Source organism: Pseudochaenichthys georgianus, chromosome 6 (genome assembly GCF_902827115.2).
Source record: "Pseudochaenichthys georgianus chromosome 6, fPseGeo1.2, whole genome shotgun sequence".
NCBI lineage: Eukaryota > Metazoa > Chordata > Actinopteri > Perciformes > Channichthyidae > Pseudochaenichthys > Pseudochaenichthys georgianus.
In genome coordinates, this window is record NC_047508.1 from 25,050,637 (window position 1) to 25,071,950 (window position 21,314).

The window sequence follows — 21,314 nt, forward strand, 5'->3', positions numbered from 1 at the left end:
ACCTTAGAGGAATATGTTTCAAGTTTTTAATACTCTTATCAACATATGAGTGGACAAATATGCTTTATGCTAATGTTTATTATCATTTGAACAATGACAAATATTCTCATGAATATTAAACACAACAACCTCTGAACATTACAAATATTCGCCTCAATTCAACCTGGAACCTCTCATACAATAATACAATACAAATGGTGTGTGTGTGTGTGTGTGTGTGTGTGTGTGTGTGTGTGTGTGTGTGTGTGTGTGTGTGTGTGTGTGTGTGTGTGTGTGTGTGTGTGTGTGTGTGTGTGTGTGTGTGTGTGTGTGTGTGTGTGTGTGTGTGTGTGTGTGTGTGTGTGTGTGTGTGATGGATCGTTGGAGCTATGTGCAACTCAAGGCATATGCTCGAACGGGAGCTGCCTGGACGCTGCAATCATGTTGCGCACTATCCGTGCTGAGTGTGCTGACTTTTCGTACAATGTCCCACTGTCTGGCTACCTGCATAAAGTCAAGTGCTCGGCGCAGTTGTGGCGAAATGTCGCTCCTCTGTTTTCATTTAAGCAGCTCCTTATATCCATTAGCGCAGCTAGCTAGCACCAGATGCTAACAACAACAATGCACGTAAGGTCTCTCTCGCTCGCTCGGGCCACACATACACACATCCTCCCGGTCCTCTCAATAGCCAGTCGGTGCCTGCCGGTGAGCGTGGAAGTGTGGTCTGCCACAAGTGGGCGGCAGGAGCGGGGCTGTCAGCATCAGCTTGTAGATGGTATTTTAAACTCGATGCGCTCTGAAACTACGGGGCGGCCGAGGAAAAAAAATACACATGCGTTAATCGCGTTAAAATAATTAGTGGCGTTAATCTTTTTTGCGTTATTAACACGTTAACTTGACAACCCTAGTAAATACACATCTGAGTTGACACATATGACATGTGGGGTTCCTCAAGGCTCCATCTTGGGGCCTCTTCTCTTTAACATCTACATGCTATCACTGGCTCAGATAATGAAAAACTACAAAATAAGTTACCATAGCTATGCGGATGACACCCATATTTACATAACCATTTCACCAGGAGACTACGCTCCAATTCAAACACTGAGTAAGTGTATTGAACAAATCAATGACTGGATGTGTCAGAACTTTCTCCAATTAAACAAAGATAAAACTGAGGTAATGGTTTTTGGAGCCAAGGCAGAACGTATAAGAGTTAGCGCTGAGCTTCTGTCTGCAATGTTCAAAACAACAGATAAAGCCAGAAATCTAGGTGTAGTCATGGACTCTGACCTGAGTTTCAACAGTCACATTAAAACAGTTACTAAATCAGCCTACTATCACCTAAAGAATATATCTAGGATTAAAAGACTAATGTCACAGCAGGATTTGGAAAAACTTGTCCATGCTTTTATCTTCAGTAGACTCGACTACTGCAATGGTGTCTTCACAGGTCTCACTAAAAAATCCATTAGAAAGCTGCAGCTTATTCAGAACGCCGCTGCTCGAGTCCTCACTAACACTAAGAAAGTGGATCACATCACTCCTGTTCTGAAGTCTTTACACTGGCTTCCTGTGTGTCAAATAATTGATTTCAACATACTGCTGCTGGTTTATAAAGCATTGAATGGTTTAGGCCCACAATACATTTCTGACCTCCTGCTAAATTATGAACCATCCAGATCTCTCAGGTCTTCAGGGACTGGTCAGCTTTCTGTCCCCAGAGTCAGAACTAAACATGGAGAAGGAGCGTTCAGTTATTATGCTCCAAATATCTGGAACAAACTCCCAGAAACCTGCAGGTCCGCTGCAACTCTTACTACTTTTAAATCCAGGCTGAAGACTTTTCTTTTTGTCACTGCTTTTAATTGAACTATTCACATCATAAACTGCACTGTAACTTTTATTATCTTTGCTTTTTATCTTTGCTTTTAAATGAGTGTTTTTAAATGTCATTTTATATCATTGCTTTGAAATTAGTGTTTCTAGATATCATTTTATAATATGTTTCTAAATTATCTTTATGTCTTTCATTTTTGTAAAGCACTTTGAATTGCCTTGTGTTGAAAGGTGCTATATAAATAAACTTGCCTTGCCATGCCTTATCCGCAGACGGGCCTTCCAGGAGTATTACCAGGAACATCTGGAGTACGCCTGCCCCACCGAGGACATCTACCTGGAGTAGGCAGAATTGCCATGACTACTACCTTCTCTCTCTGCAGCTTGTGTATGATTATCGAGTTTGCCACCAGAGGGCGCTGTCAGTGGGGTCTGCTCTCCATTGTGTCCCTCTAAAACTGGGATCTTAATTTCTACAGTCTGCTAGGCATTTGACTGATTTCATCCCTCTCTCTTTATTTCCATTATCTCAATGGAATGATTGCCTGTTTCTTTATCTTTTTCTATGATATGAAACTAAAACGCTGAGCACTTGTTTATTTTAAGGTTCCTCTTTTGAAATGAAAACAATATACCTTCTACTGCTGTTTCACCTTTCAATGCATGGCTAGTAGGGTTACTGCACACAGACACACCAAGAAATACACATATCCAAGTGAATGGCAAGCAGCTCAACAATCAGTACGGGAATGGTGTAGAATCAAGAGGTTGGCATTTAATTAGCTGTAAATATGTATTTGTTCAATATTGAGAAACTGCTCATTTGATTTTTACTGATGGTGGCATTGGAGCAAAGTAGAGAGAGTACAGTGAACCGTCCTTGGTCCAAGCTTACCCCTGTGTCTCGTTCAAGACGTAGTTTGTGTTGTAAATACGTATGGATAGAAAGTAGATATACAGGCGTCTCATCCAGTCTACTAACTAATCCACAAACACTCACAGCTGAGACTGATGGAGGGGATTTTGATTTGTCATGGGTATTCGGGACTCACTTTGACAGGAGTAACTGCAGGAGCGAGAGATTTTAGATTAATGACTTGTATACTTTGGATGTCATTAGCCCTGCAGATATTTAAGTCGGCTTGGATTACGTGCAGTAAGTCTCAGCACATTTAGGGTGACATTTTACCTTTGTCCTGTCCTCAAAGCTGCACTGGCTGACCTTTACCTTGGGAAGCTTTCACAGAAAATCATTCAACTGTTAAAACTGTTAAAAATCATACATTACTGTATGCTTTGCTATGATTGGTGTGACCTTCAGCTCAAAGAAAACTAATACCCTCTGAAAAGCCATACTCTCGCACCTCGGACTGATTAACTGTGTGTGACACCCTAGTCTCAGTTTTATTTTAATTTGTCAGTTTCAATGAGGGGAAAGGGAAAACTGAAGCGGTAGCCACGTTTAGTTATGAGATCCTGCAGTGTGCTTACTGTACAGTAAGAGGGTCACAATGTAAACAAACCTTTGATAATCCATTAAAAGGGAGGTTTTATAGTTATGGTTAGACTTCGATCTTGTTTTTTCAAGTACGATTAGTAAGAGAGATGGCCACAATTATTCATTGCTCTAAGTTTGGTTCAAAGGTTGAAAGGATCATTCACACATCACACAATAACCTGCACTGGGGTTGTTGTAGCATACCATAGCTTACAGTCTAGCACCTTATATAGGAGAGGGGGTATATTTGAAAAAACAATGCACTCACTACAGGCATCTGACCATTAATTCCCGACTATCCTCATTGTTCTTTCAGACACTGTTTAGCAACTTGTTCTGCTGCTTTAAGTCACAGTCCACCAGAACAAACACCTCAGTTCACTGTTGATATGGCAGGATGGATGTAGGGTTGTTATATGTATTGCTGTCAGGTAGACTATGTATATACAATAGTGAATATAAGATAGTGCTGTGTCCTTTATGTTGAGTATGTTATGAAATTATTATGTTCATTATTCAAAAGAAATTCAAGGAAAGATCACAAGCAGACATAAACCCCTGAAATAAAGGAAAACCACATCTGTGATCTGCAATAATTTGTTTTCATGTTTTTTCACTCGGTATCTGTCACATAGATGGAATTACGGTTCCAGAAACCTCCTTAAGTCCCTGCAGACAGGCTTTAGCAGCACATTTAGGGCACCTGTGAGATGTGACATCATTATTGTGTGACACTAACAGACTACTGACCAATCTGCTGTTAGAGCTGAAAAGTTAGTCACTCAGATGCCATTGAAACAACTATTATTGCATCTTGCCGATTATCACCAACTATGTGACCCATCTCTGGGTATCTATTTGCTTCTGTTTTTCTATCTCGTTGCAGCCTAGTTAAAACCCCTTCTTTCCACACAGCTACATAATAACAACCTCTGAGGATGATCTCATCCCATATAGCCGCTGAGACATACACTAAGTTAAACCAAACTTTTGACTTTATTACAATTAACAAGATGCTTTACTGTATACCTAGAGCAAAACAGTATGTGACAGAACAAACATATCCTATCTTGTATCTTTAAAAACAAAGAATTGTAGAGTTAATCAAAATTCCAGGGAAAAGCAAACAAAAAAATTACAACAAAAATCACTCTGCCTTGTCATGGGTTTGGTCTTATGAATAAAATATATGCTTGATGTCTGAAACCTTCATTCTTGTCTTTATTGTTCAGATCTCATGATTGCTTGTGTGTTTGAAATAGACTGCAAATCATTTTTTTAAAATCACATCAAATCCATGCATCAATGCTAAATGCATATGCAATGTATACACTACATTCTTAGTGCAATGTTATTTTTCAGTACAAATAGTCATTTAATCATATCTGTCCACAAGCATGGAGCAATGCATCATCAAATGATTACAAAATCAGCATCACATCTGGTGCTTTCACAAAGACCTCTTGAGGTCAAAATCAGTGTGTACTTCAATTTTTCCCAAATTGTCATTATTAGCGGGATTTGTCCCATCAACACCTGCAGCAACCCGGTTTGGGACTACACTGAGGATTGCAGCAAGGCTCCAGGTCTGTGTCGACTCCTTTTGATATCTGGCTCTCTCCGAACACCATTGATGCCTCAAACTTTTCCTTGACTTGTATGATCTGCTGCAGCACGGCTTGGAGGTCAGGTTTTCCAAAAAGCTGGAGAGGGTAGTGCTCTGAGGGGTCGGCCTCCAGGTCGAAAAGGAGAGGGGGATCGTGGGCCTTGAGGACAGCAAATACTGGGCAGTCTTGATCTGGAGTAGTCCCACTGTGTGTAGCACCTGAGAACAAACATGGACAAATATGACTAATAATTTATAAATAATTCAGTTCTGACTGTGATTATGCCTCTGGACATTTCTACTTGTTTTAAATGGCCTGCTGTACCTCGTGTATAGAAGTGGGCCTTGTACTTCCCTAGCCTGAGTGCAAACAGGCCATACATCTCACTGGGATCTGTGGGGTAGAACATCATGGTTTCCCTTTTACCCTGCAAACGATGAGTAGATATACAATTTAAAAAATTGTCTGTGTTTACACATTATTTTAGTCTATAGACTGTGAGCCATTACCTTTCCTTGGTTGATAAGGATGTCTGTCATATCGACCCCGTCCAGCATCACCTGCGGTAGCTTGGCTCCTGCCAGACCTGCGATAGTGGGGAGGATATCTAGAGTGCTGGCCATCTCATGAGTCACACCTAAAGAGAGGCATACAGGGGGAAAAGGCAGTATTCACTAAAGACCCTGACACAAGGCACACACTTCTGGCCTTCAGGAAGCGTTTGTTGCCCTGTTTTTGCAGTATGTTGCGGCTATCAGAGCAATTCAGCCTATTAAATTGGCAACAATTGGCCATAGACCAGTTGATTCTTTAATGAATTCAGTGTAAAGTGGTATGCTTTTAAATACAGTAGCTTAGTAAAAGTGACTGAAATAAGCAAAAGGGGACGAGGGAATATACACCAAGTGGTTTTAGCTCTTGATGTCTAAGAAATCCAGACCTGGCCTGATGGTGCCAGGCCAGAAGGCGATGGCTGGCTCCCTCATCCCCCCCTCATAAGTTGTGCCTTTTCCACACTTCAGAGGGCCAGAGCATCCTCCACCGGACATGCGCATCAGTTCAGGCCTAAAGAACAGAAATGAATAACACACCATTTGATAAAGGATACATTATCTCAAGGCATTAAATCAAAGATAAAAAAGGGCAAAGATAAAATGCAACTTCACCTTTGAACAGAGGAAAAATTAACAACTCTACCAATGCTATCAGAGTGGGAGATAAACATGTCTGCATAAGAAACTATAAAAGCAGGCGTCAAAAACCAACCCATTGTCTGAAGTGAAGAATACGAGGGTGTTGTTGATCACTCCTGTTTTCTCCAGAGTTGTCAGTAGGTTTCCTATCGTGTTGTCAAACTCAAAAAGAGAATCTCCAAATCGGCCCCTTAAAGTACGCCCGGCGGCCTCCACTCCTGCATACTGGGGGTAGTGGGTGTGCTGTGGGAGGAATTAGAAGAAAGTGTTTACCATCTGAATTGTTCTTATCTATCTACATGGGGTTACAAAACAAATTGTTTTGTTTTGAAAACTCAAATGGACATGGACATGTTAAAATTGTTGATGCTTACATGGGACGGATAGTAGATGAAGAAAGGTTGTTTATTCTTTGCTGATGTGGCAATGAAATCGGTTGCAAAATCACTGTAAGCCCTTTCCAGTTCCAGGAAGTTGACTGGTTGCTGCTTGATGACCTCATTGTGCATTAGTGGGACGGTGACAGTACCCACATCACAGAATCCAAAACACTTAATATCTGGAGGGAAACAAGTCAGGTTCCTACAGGGACCCTGGGAAAAACAGGGAGACAACAAATATTCTAGACAAAATCTCCCCATTTAATAATACTATCACATATTACGTCAGTCATTTTAGTTTGGAGCTAAATGTATTCACACTGACCATGTCGTGGGAGTAGGGGATCCCCAGGTAATGGTCAAACCCCTGCCTGGTTGGAAGAAACATCCCATTGGCACCAACTCCTAAGTGCCACTTCCCTATGGCTGCAGTAGCATAGCCCACAGGTTTCAGCACTTCAGCAATGGTGGTCTCATTCAGAGGAAGACCCCCTCTAGAACCTGGGTAAAACACTCCTGGGTAGACACCTGAGCGGGTCTGATAACGCCCTGTCAACAACGATGCCCTGAAAAGACATCAAAACAGATAGACTATTATTTAAAGACGACATGTGTATGCTCATTTTCAAATTCATACATGTATTTTGACTTTATTTTGATTGAAACAGTTCTTAAAAATAGTCCTGCAAAAGTAAACAAAAGTCTTAACAAAATAATGCTGAATCTTAATTAAAGAATATGATAGAAGGTCAAATAAAATAGGTGTGTCTTATTTCTCCTGTGTAGTAATAATATCCGTGTATTTGGAGTAACTGGGTAACATAACGCGGATACAAGCGGCCGAGATGGGTTTTCTCCACAGGGTGGCTGGCGTCTCCCTTAGGGATAAGGTGAGAAGTTCAGTCATCCGGGAGGGACTCGGAGTTGAACCGCTCCTCCTTCACGTCGAAAGGAGCCAGTTGAGGTGGTTCGGGCACCTAGTAAGGATGCCTCCCTAGGGAGGTGTTCCAGGCATGTCCAGCTGGGAAGAGACCAAGGGGTAGACCTAGGACCAGGTGGAGGGATTATATCTCTTCGCTGGCCTGGGAGCGCCTTGGGATCCCCCAGTCAGAGCTGGTTGATGTGGCCAGGGAAAGGAACGTTTGGGGCTCTCTGCTGGAACTGCTACCTCCGCGACCCGACCACGGATAAGCGGGAGAAGATGGATGGATGGGTAACATAAATTAAAAAAAAAAACACCTTAACCCTCCTGTTGTCTTCGGGTCAAATCTGACCGATTTACTACTTTCATCAATCATACATTTTTTGTTTTAGATTCGATTGCATTAAGGCTTTATGATATCCTTCACAGTAGACATTTGAACATACAAAATTGCTGATCACCACTTTCATTGAAGGGGGGGACGACGACGACGGACGAAGACAATAGGAGGGTTGAATGATCTTAATTAAATACAAATATTTTTCTAAAATCTTATCATAATACAGATGTTATCAAAAAAATGTGACATTATCAGAATGTGCACGAATAGCCTAAACGGTAATTTGTTGACGGTCCCTAAATTAAACCCTGTGGTTTAGAGCAAGGCTTGGATAAGAGCCATCTGTCCTCTGTCTTTGAAAATGAGGAACAATACGCCACTAGATCCGGATTGAATGTTGGAAATCAAACCTACCGCGGTGGTTATATGACATACAATTAATGGACTTAACGGGACAACAATATTAAAACGAGTGCACTGCAAATACATTAAAACGTATTTGTTTATATGGGACATTCTCTCCCGCTTACAGACAATAACATTAAATCAGTCAGCGTCGGTCCTGCATCATTACAGACAGCGCAGACACCATATACTGTATATTTAAAGTTAGACACCTGGACGGTGTGCACACGGGGCTGGTGCAGTAGAAGTCAGTGAACCGGAGCCCTCCAGCTGCCATCCGGTCCAGGTTTGGAGTGAGAGAACTGGGATGTCCATAACAACCCAAGTCCCCGAAACCTAAATCATCTGCAAAAAGGAGGACGAAATTCGGCGGTGAAGCCGAAGATGTCCAAAAAAGAAAAGGGCTTAAGAAGAAGAAGAAGAAGCCGATGCTATCCATACTGAGTCCTCCTGCATCTGAAGACTTGCAGAACTTCCGCGTTAGGTCTCCTATCTGACCAAAACAAAACGTCACGTGTTCACTCGCGGAAACTGGCGCGTTGACGTCAAGTGGGGCTAGGAAATGTAGTCCTATTTTGCAGCAGCCTAATGCATTGTTTTTTTTAAGTGAGGAAAAGATAGCTGTTGCCTGTTTATGAAGAACAATGTGGACTCAATCTCCCCTTCTCCATAAAAAGGTAGGTGTTTACAATGTTAAACATGATAGCCTACTGGTTAAAGGCTCAGCTGTGTTTTGTTAGCAAATACCCCTCACCAATTGTTTGTATTAATATGAAATACTTTTGAAGACTCTCTTGTCCTGTGACTGTGCTACTGTGACATTGATACTGTAGCAGGATACATACACAGTGTTTTTGCCTCTTGTGTGTTGAATGTTTTGTTTACCTCTGAAGTTGTTAGTCTAATGGCCTGCTGCTGAGTTTCAGTCCTCTCTGGCAACCTTAGTTTCTCCTACTGATTCGACCTGACACATGATCAACTGGGGAGGAATACAGCTGGTGCAGTGCTGCAGGACCCACCAGTCGAGGAGATGTGTGTGGAGGCTGCGTCAGTGAGGTGGCCAGGAGCCCCGGTGTTCCGGTTTAACTGGTTCCCCGATCAACTGGTTGACAGATGTGGAGGCGTGGCCTTCGACTGAAATACACATTTCGATCGCTTCTTCTGTCGTTTACATACATCTTTTGGTATATTTGGCTGGATAGGAACACTTTGATGCACATTCAGTACCAGTGTGTGAGGTTGTGGTTACGATGGCGATATCCGGACGCGAACAGCGAGGACTACAAAAAGAAAAACGAGTTGACATGGGCATGTCTGTTCAAAACATTGCGAGCTCCAATAAATCATTTAAACCAGCTATTGTTGTCAGACTTATTACTGAATATCGTTCTTAATGTGATACCAAGTCCATCTGAGACCTGTGTACACCTTCAGACAGCCTCCAAGTGAAGCACACGTTGTTTACTCACAGTTTGAAAGCAGCGTGGAGAAGTCTTCCGCTGTGTTAAACTGTGACCCTCTCAGGTAAACTGTGATTCGCCCATGGAAAATGGGATCCGCCCAGATTAAACTGTGTTACATCTTCTGTGGCTATCTACCAGCGATCATGTTTAATATGAAAGACACACACATACATCCCTTATAAAAACGGCATTCTGCAGCACTCATCCAGATAACATGTGACTGTTAACTCGTTTTGCAAAGATAGCAGCAGAAATATTTAGACTTGAAAATGCTGATGGGTCGGCAAACAATATTAGGAATCTTCTATTCCAACTACATAATATTCGGTGTCCATCGACATGAAAATAACAAAAAAGTTCATGCTGGACTCAAACCCGAGTCCCAACAGCGAAAGTCACTCCAGCCCTGCACGTTATGAGTGCGCCGCGGATCAACACGACATATCGAACCACCACACTACAACATTTTAGATTAACCTTGTTAAAAAGTTCCAGAAAAATGCAACCCGACCATCATTTATAATGTGAGCGAATGTATGTACACTTTAAGCCATAATATACATATTATAATATAGTATACTGACTGAGGTCTGTATCAAGCCTCATTAAGACCCACCGAGATCAGATATCCTTGTTTATACGGGTATCAAATCGACTCGACATCATATTAATAACGATATATGATACAAATGTAAGACTGACAACAAGAATAGTTTGTAAAGGATTTATTGACGTTAGAATTATTAACAAAGCACTTATATACTAATAACGGAATGGCTTATCTAAAGCCAGTTGAGTAGCACTTTAAATGTTTTGGCTCTATGAAACCTGATGTACTTTATGATTATGTTTTCTTCAAGTTTGTATCTTCTTGGTCTTATGCACTTATTGTAAGTCGCTTTCGATAAACGTGTCAGGTAAATGCAATGTCATGTAATGTAATTGACGTGAGTGTTTTGAACACTGTTATTTTATTTTTGATTCTCTGGGAAGTATCGTGTTGATCCGTGGCGCACTCATAACGTGCAGGGCTGGAGTGACTTTCGCTGTTGGGACTCGGGTTTGAGTCCAGCATGAACCTTTTTGTTATTTTCATGTCGATGGACACTGAATATTATGTAGTTGGAATAGAAGATTCCTAATATTGTTTGCCGAGACCAAGATTAATGACCCATCAGCATTTTCAAGTCTAAATATCCCTGCACACGCAGCAATGACATTTCTGCTGCTATCTTTGCAAAACGAGTTAACAGTCACATGTGATCTGGATGAGTGCTGCAGAATGCCGTTTTTATAAGGGATGTATGTGTGTGTCTTTCATATTAAACATGATCGCTGGTAGATAGCCAGAGAAGATGTACACAGTTTAATCTGGGCGGATCCCATTTTCCCATGGGCGAATCACAGTTTACCTGAGAGGATCACAGTTTAACACAGTTGAAGACTTCTCCACGCTGCTTTCAAACTCTGAGTAAACAACGTACGCTTCACTGGGAGGCTGTCTGAAGGTGTACACGGGTCTCAGATGGACTTGGTATCACATTAGGAACGATATTCAGTGATAATTCGGGCAACAATAGCTGGTTTTAAGGATTTATTCGAGCGGATCACAGCTTAACACAGCGGAAGACTTCTCCACGCTGCTTTCAAACTGTGAGTAAACAACGTGTGCTTCACTTGGAGGCTGTCTGAAGGTGTACACAGGTCTCAGATGGACTTGGTATCACATTAAGAACGATATTCAGTAATAAGTCTGACAACAATAGCTGGTTTAAATGATTTATTGGAGCTCGCAATGTTTTGAACAGACATGCCCATGTCAACTCGTTTTTCTTTTTGTAGTCCTCGCTGTTCGCGTCCGGATATCGCCATCGTAACCATAACCTCACACACTGGTACTGAATGTGCATCAAAGTGTTCCTATCCAGCCAAATATACCAAAAGATGTATGTAAACGACAGAAGAAGCGATCGAAATGTGTATTTCAGTCGAAGGCCACGCCTCCACATCTGTCAACCAGTTGATCGGGGAACCAGTTAAACCGGAACACCGGCCACACGAGGAAGATAACGGTGAGGCTGCCACTTGCGTGTAATATTCTGACGTGTGCTTGTATGAGAGAGAGAGAATGCGTGAGAATCCAAAGATAGCCCCACACATGTGTCATTTGAATCACCTGTTACTTCGATTTACAGGGGATGTATGCAAAGTAATGCTGATATACAGTGTTGGGTGTAACGCGTTACAAAAGTAACGGAGTTACAGTAATATATTACTTTTTGCTGTAACGAAGTAATGTAACGCATTACTAATGAAATGTGGGTAATATATTACCCGTTACAATGCTCAGTAACGCAGTTACAACACATTTTAACCCGAAATTAAATGGTACATAGCGAGACATTCCGACACCAGACAAATTGTGCGGGTAGATTAGTAAACCTGGTGTTTACCCTTCAGGCTTCGCGCCGGGATCTTCGGGGCAGTTGAATGTTATTCACCCTCTATTCAAAAAAGAGAACGGAGCGAAAAATACTAACAACAAATTGTGTCAGGTGCGCGTGACCTGCTCCGCTGCGCGTGCATCATTTCCAAAGTGCTTCCACAGCAGTGACACACATCTGTGGATAATCATTTATACGAAAATGGTTAAAGCAACCATCACTAAACGCCAGCACCACTGCATCTACTGCAGACCGTAGCAACAGGTCGGATGGGGACATCACGTGACCCTCCGTTGTGGACACTAGCTTACTCCCGCCTGACTCGCCCCCGGAGCAGCAGTCTTCATCGCCCGAAACACCGCCGCCTCTCTGCGGCCCGCAGGTGCCAGCCAGGATACCACGGCAAAACAGAGCCTGCCCAGGTATATCTAAACAAGTACCCGCCTGTACAGTGGGGTTAGGCGGTCATTTTGCAGCTCGTGGTATAAAAATAGACAAGGGCTAGAATATGTGAAAATAGTGCCATATTCTGCCATGCCTGTTGAAATGTTGGGTCACAAATAATGCATACAATAGCACAGATGCCTTCACCACGAATGGCTACAAAAAGATCTCATATCCCAAGCTTATCAACGAGCTAATGTTGCAGCTGAAATGATCTCCAGGTCACAAATTCAACCTCACATGATGATGTGATACCAGTTTTCAAGCACAGTAAATATTCTCTTCCCAGAGTATATGATGGGACCAAGGTGATGATTTAGTAGGCTACATGGTTTTAATAATACTTTTGCTTTTCAATGTTTGCCATTTCAAACCATGAGCTGGTTCAAATAATATTTGCCTTGATTTACAATATGTATCATTTGTTTTATCGGTACAGTTTTGAAGCTTTTGTGCTTTTCTTTGCCATAGTCCACTTTGGACTGTATGAGATATTTCAGGATATATATTTCACTTTTAACTCACTTGAAATGTTCTCACTTGCTTGGTTTCAAAACATAACAAATGCCATAATCTGTTCATTGGGACCATCAATGCTATTTCTCATTGCTGTTGCCGGCCACTATTGCTCATGTAAACCTACTACTGCTGCGCCCCCTGTAATCTCAGAGGCACCCTGAGTAATTTTGTTCTGGAGCCGGGCCTGCACACGGCCATATACTAAACACACTACAGAGCCCATTCCGTGTCCTGTTAGTGTTTACTTCCTCTCTGCCTTATTCTGGTGATTTATCTGACGTCCAGCGCTCCGTCTTTTAACCTCTTTTCCTTTCTCTTTCTGGATCCTCCTTAGCAACCTTCATTATAGTCCTTGACAGTGGTCTGTGCTGCTGTATTAACAACGTGTCACATGTTAAGAATTTACAATCAGAATGGAGTATTCAACTAAGCCGTGTAATACAAGGTGTTAGTAGCCTTAAGGGCCTACACAGTTGTTATGCTATACCACATCGCCTTTCACTGGATGTATAATGAGCTGCACTAAATTACATTTCAGCATTTAAAATACCTAGCCATTCTTTTGCGGTTATTTTAGTGAAAGTAACTAGAAAAGTAACTAAAGTAGTGTAACTCATTACATTTCAGAGACAGTAATTTTGTAATGTAACTTATTACTTTCAAAAGAGAGTAATAAGTAATATGTAATATATTACATTTTCGAAGTAACTTGCCCAACACTGCTGATATATGAAACAGAATCACTGAGAAGTGGCCTGCTCTTGCATTTCCAGCTCGTCCGATAATGGCTTTTTTCTTTGGTCCTGATGAATTATGCAACACACACACTGTACCTTTCACTAGTGTGTGCGGGTGCGCCTGTGTGAGTGCGTGCCCATTCATGTACACAAATCAGTTAGCTTGTGTGCTGTCCAGCATTCCGGAGCGTCCACACAGCAGCGTGCGTTGACGCTTGGCGGTGGGCGTGTCTGAAGCTTGGGGATTTTTTGCGACCAACAACCAATCACATGAATCTCCCGCCCCCGGCATACAAAGCAATAGAGAGGCGAAGTCCCTCCCTTTCCGGGAGCCTCCATGGGACCCCGGAAGCGTAAAATTATACATTGAAGTCAATGGAGAGAGAAAGGTTATCTTTTGATCCAGTTTGAATTGTGCCACGAATGACACATATGATGTGTCAAAAAAATTAAAATGTGTCGTAAAACTGTGAAGTTACACATTTTTGTGTGAAACCGCTGAGTGAACTACAGGTCTCTGGTCTCGCACAATACGCGTCACCATCACAAAGACGGCCGTCACGTTAGCAAATTTCACCTGTTTCTTTCAGAATGAGAATAAAAGTATAAAACGAGGTGAACATCACTACAAGTCTGGACACGTTGAGAGCTGTACATACACGAAAGGGGAGTTAGTCGGTTCTGTAAGAGTAGCGGGACCGGCTTTACAAGATGTTGGTGAGTAATATGAGTGCAATGTGTAACGTTAATGTCAGCTAGCTAACATTAGCTAACAAGGTACACTAACGTGTTTTGTTTCAGGAACTAGTTTTCTCCTTAAGAACTTCGTGGTCTCTGTGTATGCTGTGGATAACATTAGTGTTCACAAGAACAAGGTACACTCCCGTGTTTTGTTTTAGTTTCTCTTCAGATTGAAGCGGCCAGTTTTATATCGACTATACTGTATGTGTGATCTCCTTTTACATCTCGTTGTGTCATTTGAGTTTATTTGCTGTGTGTAGATTCAAGGGTTTTGGTTATCTTGTCAATTTGTTTGGTTATCTAGGCACAGCTGTGTGTGACTCCCTCGGGTACACTGGTATGTGTTTTCCTAATGTAGAGAGCGTTGATTAATTAATAAACTACACACTGAGTCTAGATCCTGACCAAATCCTTTTTTATTGTTGATCAAATGTTTTTCAAAAATGTATTCATACACATTTAGAAAAATACAATGTACAATCACAACCAGTACAACACAAATTACAAAAAATACAGAAAAAACAAACAATAACAACAATCAGACAAAACTATGGAAAAATAACCCCTCCCACCCCCAGATCCGGACCATCCTTGTATTATTGCTGATTCAATCTATTATAGCATGCTAACAAACATGGTACTTACTTTATTTGTACAAATCTGCATGGGAGACGATGGCGCGATGCAGAGCGCTGTCTGTGATTGTGCACGGGGAATGTACAAATGCAGCCACGCTGCAGCATTGGCAATATGTGCCATGTGGCAGATCAGCTCCACAGATGTTGAGTGCCAGTGGAGGAAGCCTGGCACTTCCAAAGTAGTCCAGCCGGTGTCTCAACTTTACCAACAGTGAGAGGAGACATACAACCCACTGGCCAGAGACATCGCCACTGAGGATGTAGACTGGTTCAGGTCTGCACTGAGGGGCGCACAGTGTGGCATGGCATGGCTTTTGTCACCTGAGCCAGAGCCGCGGCCTCAACATCAGGCCATTGTCACCGTGCCGGAGCTGGTGAAAGGGCATGGGGGTCGGGGGCTTGAGGCAATACTTGCCTCAATGCGACTGAGCAGAGACCAGCAAGCTGCCATCCAGACAGCCACCGGAGGACAGCGGACAAATCCTCAGTGGCAGTTACACAGGCGGGGCAGGTTGACAGCCAGCAAGTTTGGTGCTGCGGTCGGGACTTTCATCCACTCCATGCGCGTCCCTCATGAAGAGGGTGCTCGGGGGGTACAACTTGGACGGAGTCATGGCTGTCAACTGGGGGGTTGTAAATGAGGCCGAAGGGGTGAAGGCTTTTGTGCAGGCCTATCAGGTGACAGTGTTCAAGTCTGGTCTCTTTGTGAGTGAGTCGGTGTTTTGGGAGCATCCCCCGATGGACTTGTGCAGCCATCTGCCCTGCTGGAGGTGAAGTGTCCACCATCATTATACATGATGGTGTATATAGGATATATATATATTTGTATACATATCTGTAAATTGTATAATTTTATTTGATTTAAAAGTCTTTTTGATCTCTCTGTCTATAAACACAAACTGAGTAAGATTGACAATAAAGTTGACTTTGAAAAATATATATATTCTTTATGAAAATAGTTGACTGTTGGAGAAATGAATCCAAATGAAACGTTGGACTGAACTACAACTACGCCTTTAAATCTCTACGGACTGTTTTTCAGTGGGATGGCAAGTTCCTATCTTTAAACATTTATTAGTTTTTTCTCAGAACAGATTTGATTTTCTGAAGTTAATTTAACTTTGGCGACCATGTAAGGTCATTATAAAAAGGTACAATCAATTTGTTTAGGGTTGACTAAAATAATGAAAAACATTTCATTTGGATAATTTACTGACAGAATAAGAAACTCAATAATGCTCTACTCACCTGTTCCTTTTTATAAAGTGAAACAGTTGAAACGATAGATTTTAGTAAACTTAAAAACAACCTTCTCCAAAAGCTATCAAGGAATATACCGAATACTTATTTTAGAACTTTATTACATATTATTTGTATATAGTTTGAATGATCCATAATTGACAGAAGCTTGTGTTTACACTGACCTGAACTCATATATTAATGTCTTTGTAACTTCAGTAAACCACTACCTCACTCATTTCTTTCATTCATCACGGTTCAGTAAACTAAGTGACACATGAACCAGTTTAATCATTATAATAACGTAGGATTGCAACTCTTTGAAACTGTAGGTGGCTCTTAAAAGAGCCGTTGTGTTTGGGTGTGCTGGTCTCAGGTCAGTCTAAGCCCTCTCTCCGCGGATGCGGCGGGCCAGCTGGATGTCCTTGGGCATGATGGTGACCCTCTTTGCTTGGTTCATCTTACTGGGGGGCAGCTACATGGATGTCGGTGCAGTCCACAGTCATTGTGCAGTTGAAGGCAGAATGAATTTATTATTGACTCCGAATGAAGTACAACTTCATGTCATACAATACATTGACTTTATTTGTAATTGTGTAAAAAAATAAAGCATTGATTAGCAAGCAGGACCTGCAGGAACAGAGAATGGTGATGGATGGAGCTGGGAAGAGAGAAGAATAAAGAAAACAGATCAACTTTATTATCGGATATTAAAAATTCAATTTCAAAACAAGTTGCCGCTCCTACAGTTTTCTAGTGTGTAAAGATGATTTCACATGACCTATTCAAAATATCACACTCAATACATGTGTGTCTCTGGGGGGTGCATTGTGCCTTTGATGTATATACATAATATACCATAACCAAATACTATTACGTACAGTGGAAATCAGGTTGCCAGAGCAGGTCAGTGTGCATGTTCTTCAGGGTCTCAGCAGTTACAGGTGAGGGAAAGGAAATAAAAGAGAAAAAGGTCAGTAACAACACTTTAAAGTAACAACACTTTGAATAATTATCTCTTCTAATAATTTTCTCTCAATAAACACTCAACTACTGTCTTTCCAACAAACAGATTGACTCACCCTTACTGTCATCACAATGAAACACGTCCAGAAGAATGTCATGCAAAGCTCCCTGCCTGCCTTCGACTCTCCCTGACTGCTTCCTTAGTACCCGGTGGATGGCGCAGTAGGCTACTCTTCAAATGTTTCACGAAATACTTACCATCATGACTGTTTAAAATGTTGGTTTACTTCATGTAATAAAATAATAACTTCATGGTAAGGCTACTAAAAATGACAAGGCTAAGTAATGTAATGCTAACTAACGTGCTCGCTACTCGTCGCTACTAGCTAGGTAGCTAACTTGACTATATATGTTCCATGCACAACATGTATATTACCTGATATGTCTGATCCAGTGACTCCTGGTCCTTTCATCAGACGGGAATCGATAGAACGAGCAAGTGGTATGATCACTTATGTGATTACAACCTGGTACAAAGCACACAGGTATCTTGTAAAAGTGAATTTATTTTTAGCAATCTCTTATTTATTGGAGGGAATAAATCAGTTATGAGATCTTCTTCTTCTTCGCTTTAATTACGAGTCGCAACCACTTGGAGCATTATCGCCTGTGACATCACTTACGCGACCCAGAATGGGATTTGGGATGTGTAGTCTTTGTAGTCGCGTATTTTTCATAGTCTTATATTTCAACAGTTTTACGACAAAATGTGACTTTTTTGACATGGAACTTATTGTTTAAGATTGACAAACATCATATGTGTAGTTCGTGGCACAATTCAAACGGGATCAAAATATACGTTTTCTCTCTCCATTGAATTCAATGTAAATGTTTCGCTTCCGGGGTCCCATGGGCCGGAAGTAGATGGGCGTGACTTCGCCTCTCTATAGCAATGTTAAAACGAAGTAAACTGGATATAAAATCCCCAAACAGGCGAAAACCTACCAGTTTCACCCACTGTCTCTGCCACCTCCCTCCATGCCTCGCTCCTCCGGTTTGTATCCCGGTAGATGAACAGAGACTGATCATACAGCACCGGGTGATTCACTACCGCTATAATGAATTTTCCCTCCATTTTTTGGAATATGAGGAAATGACCTGCGTAGTCAGTGTTGCCAACTCCTTAGTAAGAAAAGTAGCTATTGGCTGTCCAAAAAGTCGCCAGAAGTCGCAAAATGACGTCATCGCCTAATTTGCATATAATGTAATGGCGGCTGTAGAAGAGAGCATGGTAGAGGGGAGTACAAAAAACGTTCCCAACCCTTCAAGGATCAAAACTTGAAACCACCGGAGTTAAATCCAGACGACAGTAGATCAAAAATATCTCTATTCTGCAATGTAAAATTACTTTTTTGCTTTCCCGTCTTAAGCATAACATAACTCAGAATGTATTATAGTGTGAAAGTGAGTGAAGAAACATTTACATTTTACATTTAAATCCCGCTCAAAACCAGGACGGCTTGGCAGTTGGCGCATGCGCAATTCATTTGCAGTCTCGACGCGGGGGAGTGTGGTTGTCTCCTCGCTGCTCTCTCTGACTGCAGCAGCAGCAGCTCTACTGCCGCCAGGCAACTGTCAGTCTGAGCGCCTGTGAGTACTATGGGAGGGAGGCGGGGCTCACGGCAGCTCGTTAACTGCAGAACAATACGTGAGTCGCCAAACACCAGAAAAGTCGCTAATAACACCATTATAAATCGTTAGAATAGTCGCTTTTGACACAAATAAGTCGCCGGAGGGTTTGGAAATCCGCCAAATTTAACGACAAAGTCGCCAAGTTGGCAACACTGTGCGTAGTCTCTCCCAGCATACAGGCGGTTTGATTGGCTAGCGCTTGTACTGGCAGATTTGCATAAACTGGATTTCATTGGCTGACGCTTCTGCCGAGGCGCCAAAAGTTGAACATTGCTCAGAAGCGTTGGAAGCTTCAACGCAAGCCGCTGTGTGGACGGGCCGTCCCTGTTCAGCGGCGTGCGTTGAAGCTTCCAACGCTTCTGCCCATTCACTTTGAATGGGGTGACGTCACTTTTAGCCAAACTGCATTTTGGGAAGCGACGTGGAGCGTTGCTGGCGTTGCTCGCTTCAAAAGTTGAGCAATGTTCTTCCCTAAGGACGTCCTTAGGGAAGCCATACATCCGGAACCCCTTCTCGGATCGATTAGAGCATCCAAATGCTGCACATCCAACCATGGTATGACAACGGATCTATTAAAATGCAATATAAACGAAAGTGCCATAATATTTGTTGTGCAAACATTTTAACATGAATATTGCTATGTCCTCTGTTCAGTCTGCTCCCAACTGTATTCTCTCCCCTTATTCACCACTGTTCCTATTCTTGCTCTGCTTTTTAGGGCCCAGGAAACAGATGAAGAGGATGTCCAAAGGAACCTTTTTGTTTTTTTCAAAATGGTTAGGCTCCTGGCTGCCCCCCCCCCCCACAATTGTTGTTCGCACAATTATGCTTCTGTTTTTCACTTTTTGGTGTCCATTGTTAAGCCACTGTAAGCAACAATTTGTTTTGGCCAAAATGTGTTATTCACACTCCTGACTCCAGTTTGATGTGCTGCATTCTACCTCTGAGTGGTCCTGATTTCAGGCAGAGGTCATGGCTTGGAAGGTTTTATATCCTGTAGTGCCACAACAGAACCTAATATGAATTGCTTTTTTCAGTTTCTCTCTTTTTTTTATTGTCTTGTCGCTGGATCACCTCCCCCTGGCAAAGTGGCCTCGTCATTTTTATTTGTTATTGTTGACAAACCCGTTTTTGTTGCTCTGTTGAACCATGGTTCAACAGGAGCTTCTGTAAATAGTTTGAATATTTATCATAGTAATCATTTTCAGTCTCCCACTCTGTCTCAATTTAATTTATTGTTTTACACTTTAGATTAATCAAATTGTGTTTTTTGGCTGAATTAATCTTTTTCTGTTTAACCCTAACCCTCTTTGTTCTCCTTCTCATTCATTTTACTTTGTTTTGTGAACTAACACACATCACTTTTTCCATACACTGTTCTTAATACTTGTTCACACATTTGTTTGTCCCTTTTACTTTGTTCTTCCTGTTGTTCTTGTTCAAACACATATGAATTGTTCATCCACTGTCCACATCCAAAGTCAAACAAATCTGCATTATTGCACCGAGCTCTGCTGTCTGCCCGTTTGTGTCGTCACCCCAGTTTCAACTTCGTTTATTATTATTTTTTAACCGCAAGCCATTATCGTCACGGGAGAAGGACACACACAGCCTGCCCAGGTGGACGCGCGTGAACGCGACAACGAACGTAGCGTGCGCATTCTAAAAATAGCTCACAGATGGTGAGCAGGTTTTGAACTACAGTATTGAATTGGACAGAAAACAACAATGAAACGCCAGCAGAAGAATAGTCTAATGAGTTGGGTGAAAAAAAAGACAGGAGATGTGAGTTAGTTTATTCAGTAAACTAGCTCAGGATAATTGGATGTTCTGTCTACACCTGATGATGTGAGGCTAATGCAGGACTTGCTAGCTTGATGCTACCGACATTTAGCGGCACTGACTCAACAAATTGCCTCTAAAAATGTATCGTCAGCAATGTATGACAAGCAGACTGCTTGTTTAATGTTAGACTCACACCAATAGAGAGGCGAAGTCACGCCCATCTACTTCCGGCCCATGGGACCCCGGAAGCGAAACATTTACATTGAATTCAATGGAGAGAGAAAACGTATCTTTTGATCCCGTTTGAATTGTGCCACGAACTACACATATGATGTTTGTCAATCTTAAACAACAAGTTCCATGTCAAAAAAGTCACATTTTGTCGTAAAACTGTTGAAATATAAGACGAATGAAAAATACGCGACTACAAATCCCATTCTGGCTCGCGTAAGTGATGTCACAGGCAATAATGCTCCAAGTGGT

General features: G+C 41.9%; 2 protein-coding genes across 3 annotated transcripts in view; one reads left to right on the forward strand and one right to left on the reverse strand.

Annotated features, from left to right (window-relative positions):
• The window catches only part of mapk8ip2 (mitogen-activated protein kinase 8 interacting protein 2), a 40,716-nt gene extending 36,194 nt beyond the window's left edge, over positions 1-4,522 (forward strand). For both annotated transcript variants that reach the window (XM_034086014.2, XM_034086016.2), the window contains exon 14: positions 2,092-4,522. In XM_034086014.2, coding sequence (XP_033941905.1) covers positions 2,092-2,164 — 73 coding nt within the window. In that variant the 3' untranslated portion in view covers positions 2,165-4,522. The remainder of the gene's footprint in view (positions 1-2,091) is intronic.
• On the reverse strand, positions 4,521-8,670 carry arsa (arylsulfatase A). The gene is made up of 8 exons (XM_034086017.2): positions 8,376-8,670; positions 6,822-7,062; positions 6,491-6,709; positions 6,190-6,359; positions 5,864-5,988; positions 5,433-5,560; positions 5,248-5,350; positions 4,521-5,141 (listed from the first exon to the last, which is right to left on the reverse strand). Exons 1-8 carry the CDS (start codon positions 8,600-8,602, stop codon positions 4,846-4,848), a joined length of 1,509 nt encoding a protein of 502 aa, XP_033941908.1. The 5' UTR covers positions 8,603-8,670; the 3' UTR covers positions 4,521-4,845.
• Between the last annotated feature and the right edge of the window lie 12,644 nt (positions 8,671-21,314).

Bases quoted from the DNA above. Each gene is read 5' to 3' on its own strand.
- arsa (XM_034086017.2), bottom strand. From the start codon at position 8,602: ATGGATAGCATCGGCTTCTTCTTCTTCTTCTTAAGCCCTTTTCTTTTT. The intron at 5,989-6,189 runs GTTGGTTTTTGA...TCTGTTCTTTAG, and splicing joins TTCTTCACTTCAGACAATGG to GCCTGAACTGATGCGCATGT. The intron at 5,351-5,432 runs GTAATGGCTCAC...CATCGTTTGCAG, and splicing joins TCCTTATCAACCAAGGAAAG to GGTAAAAGGGAAACCATGAT.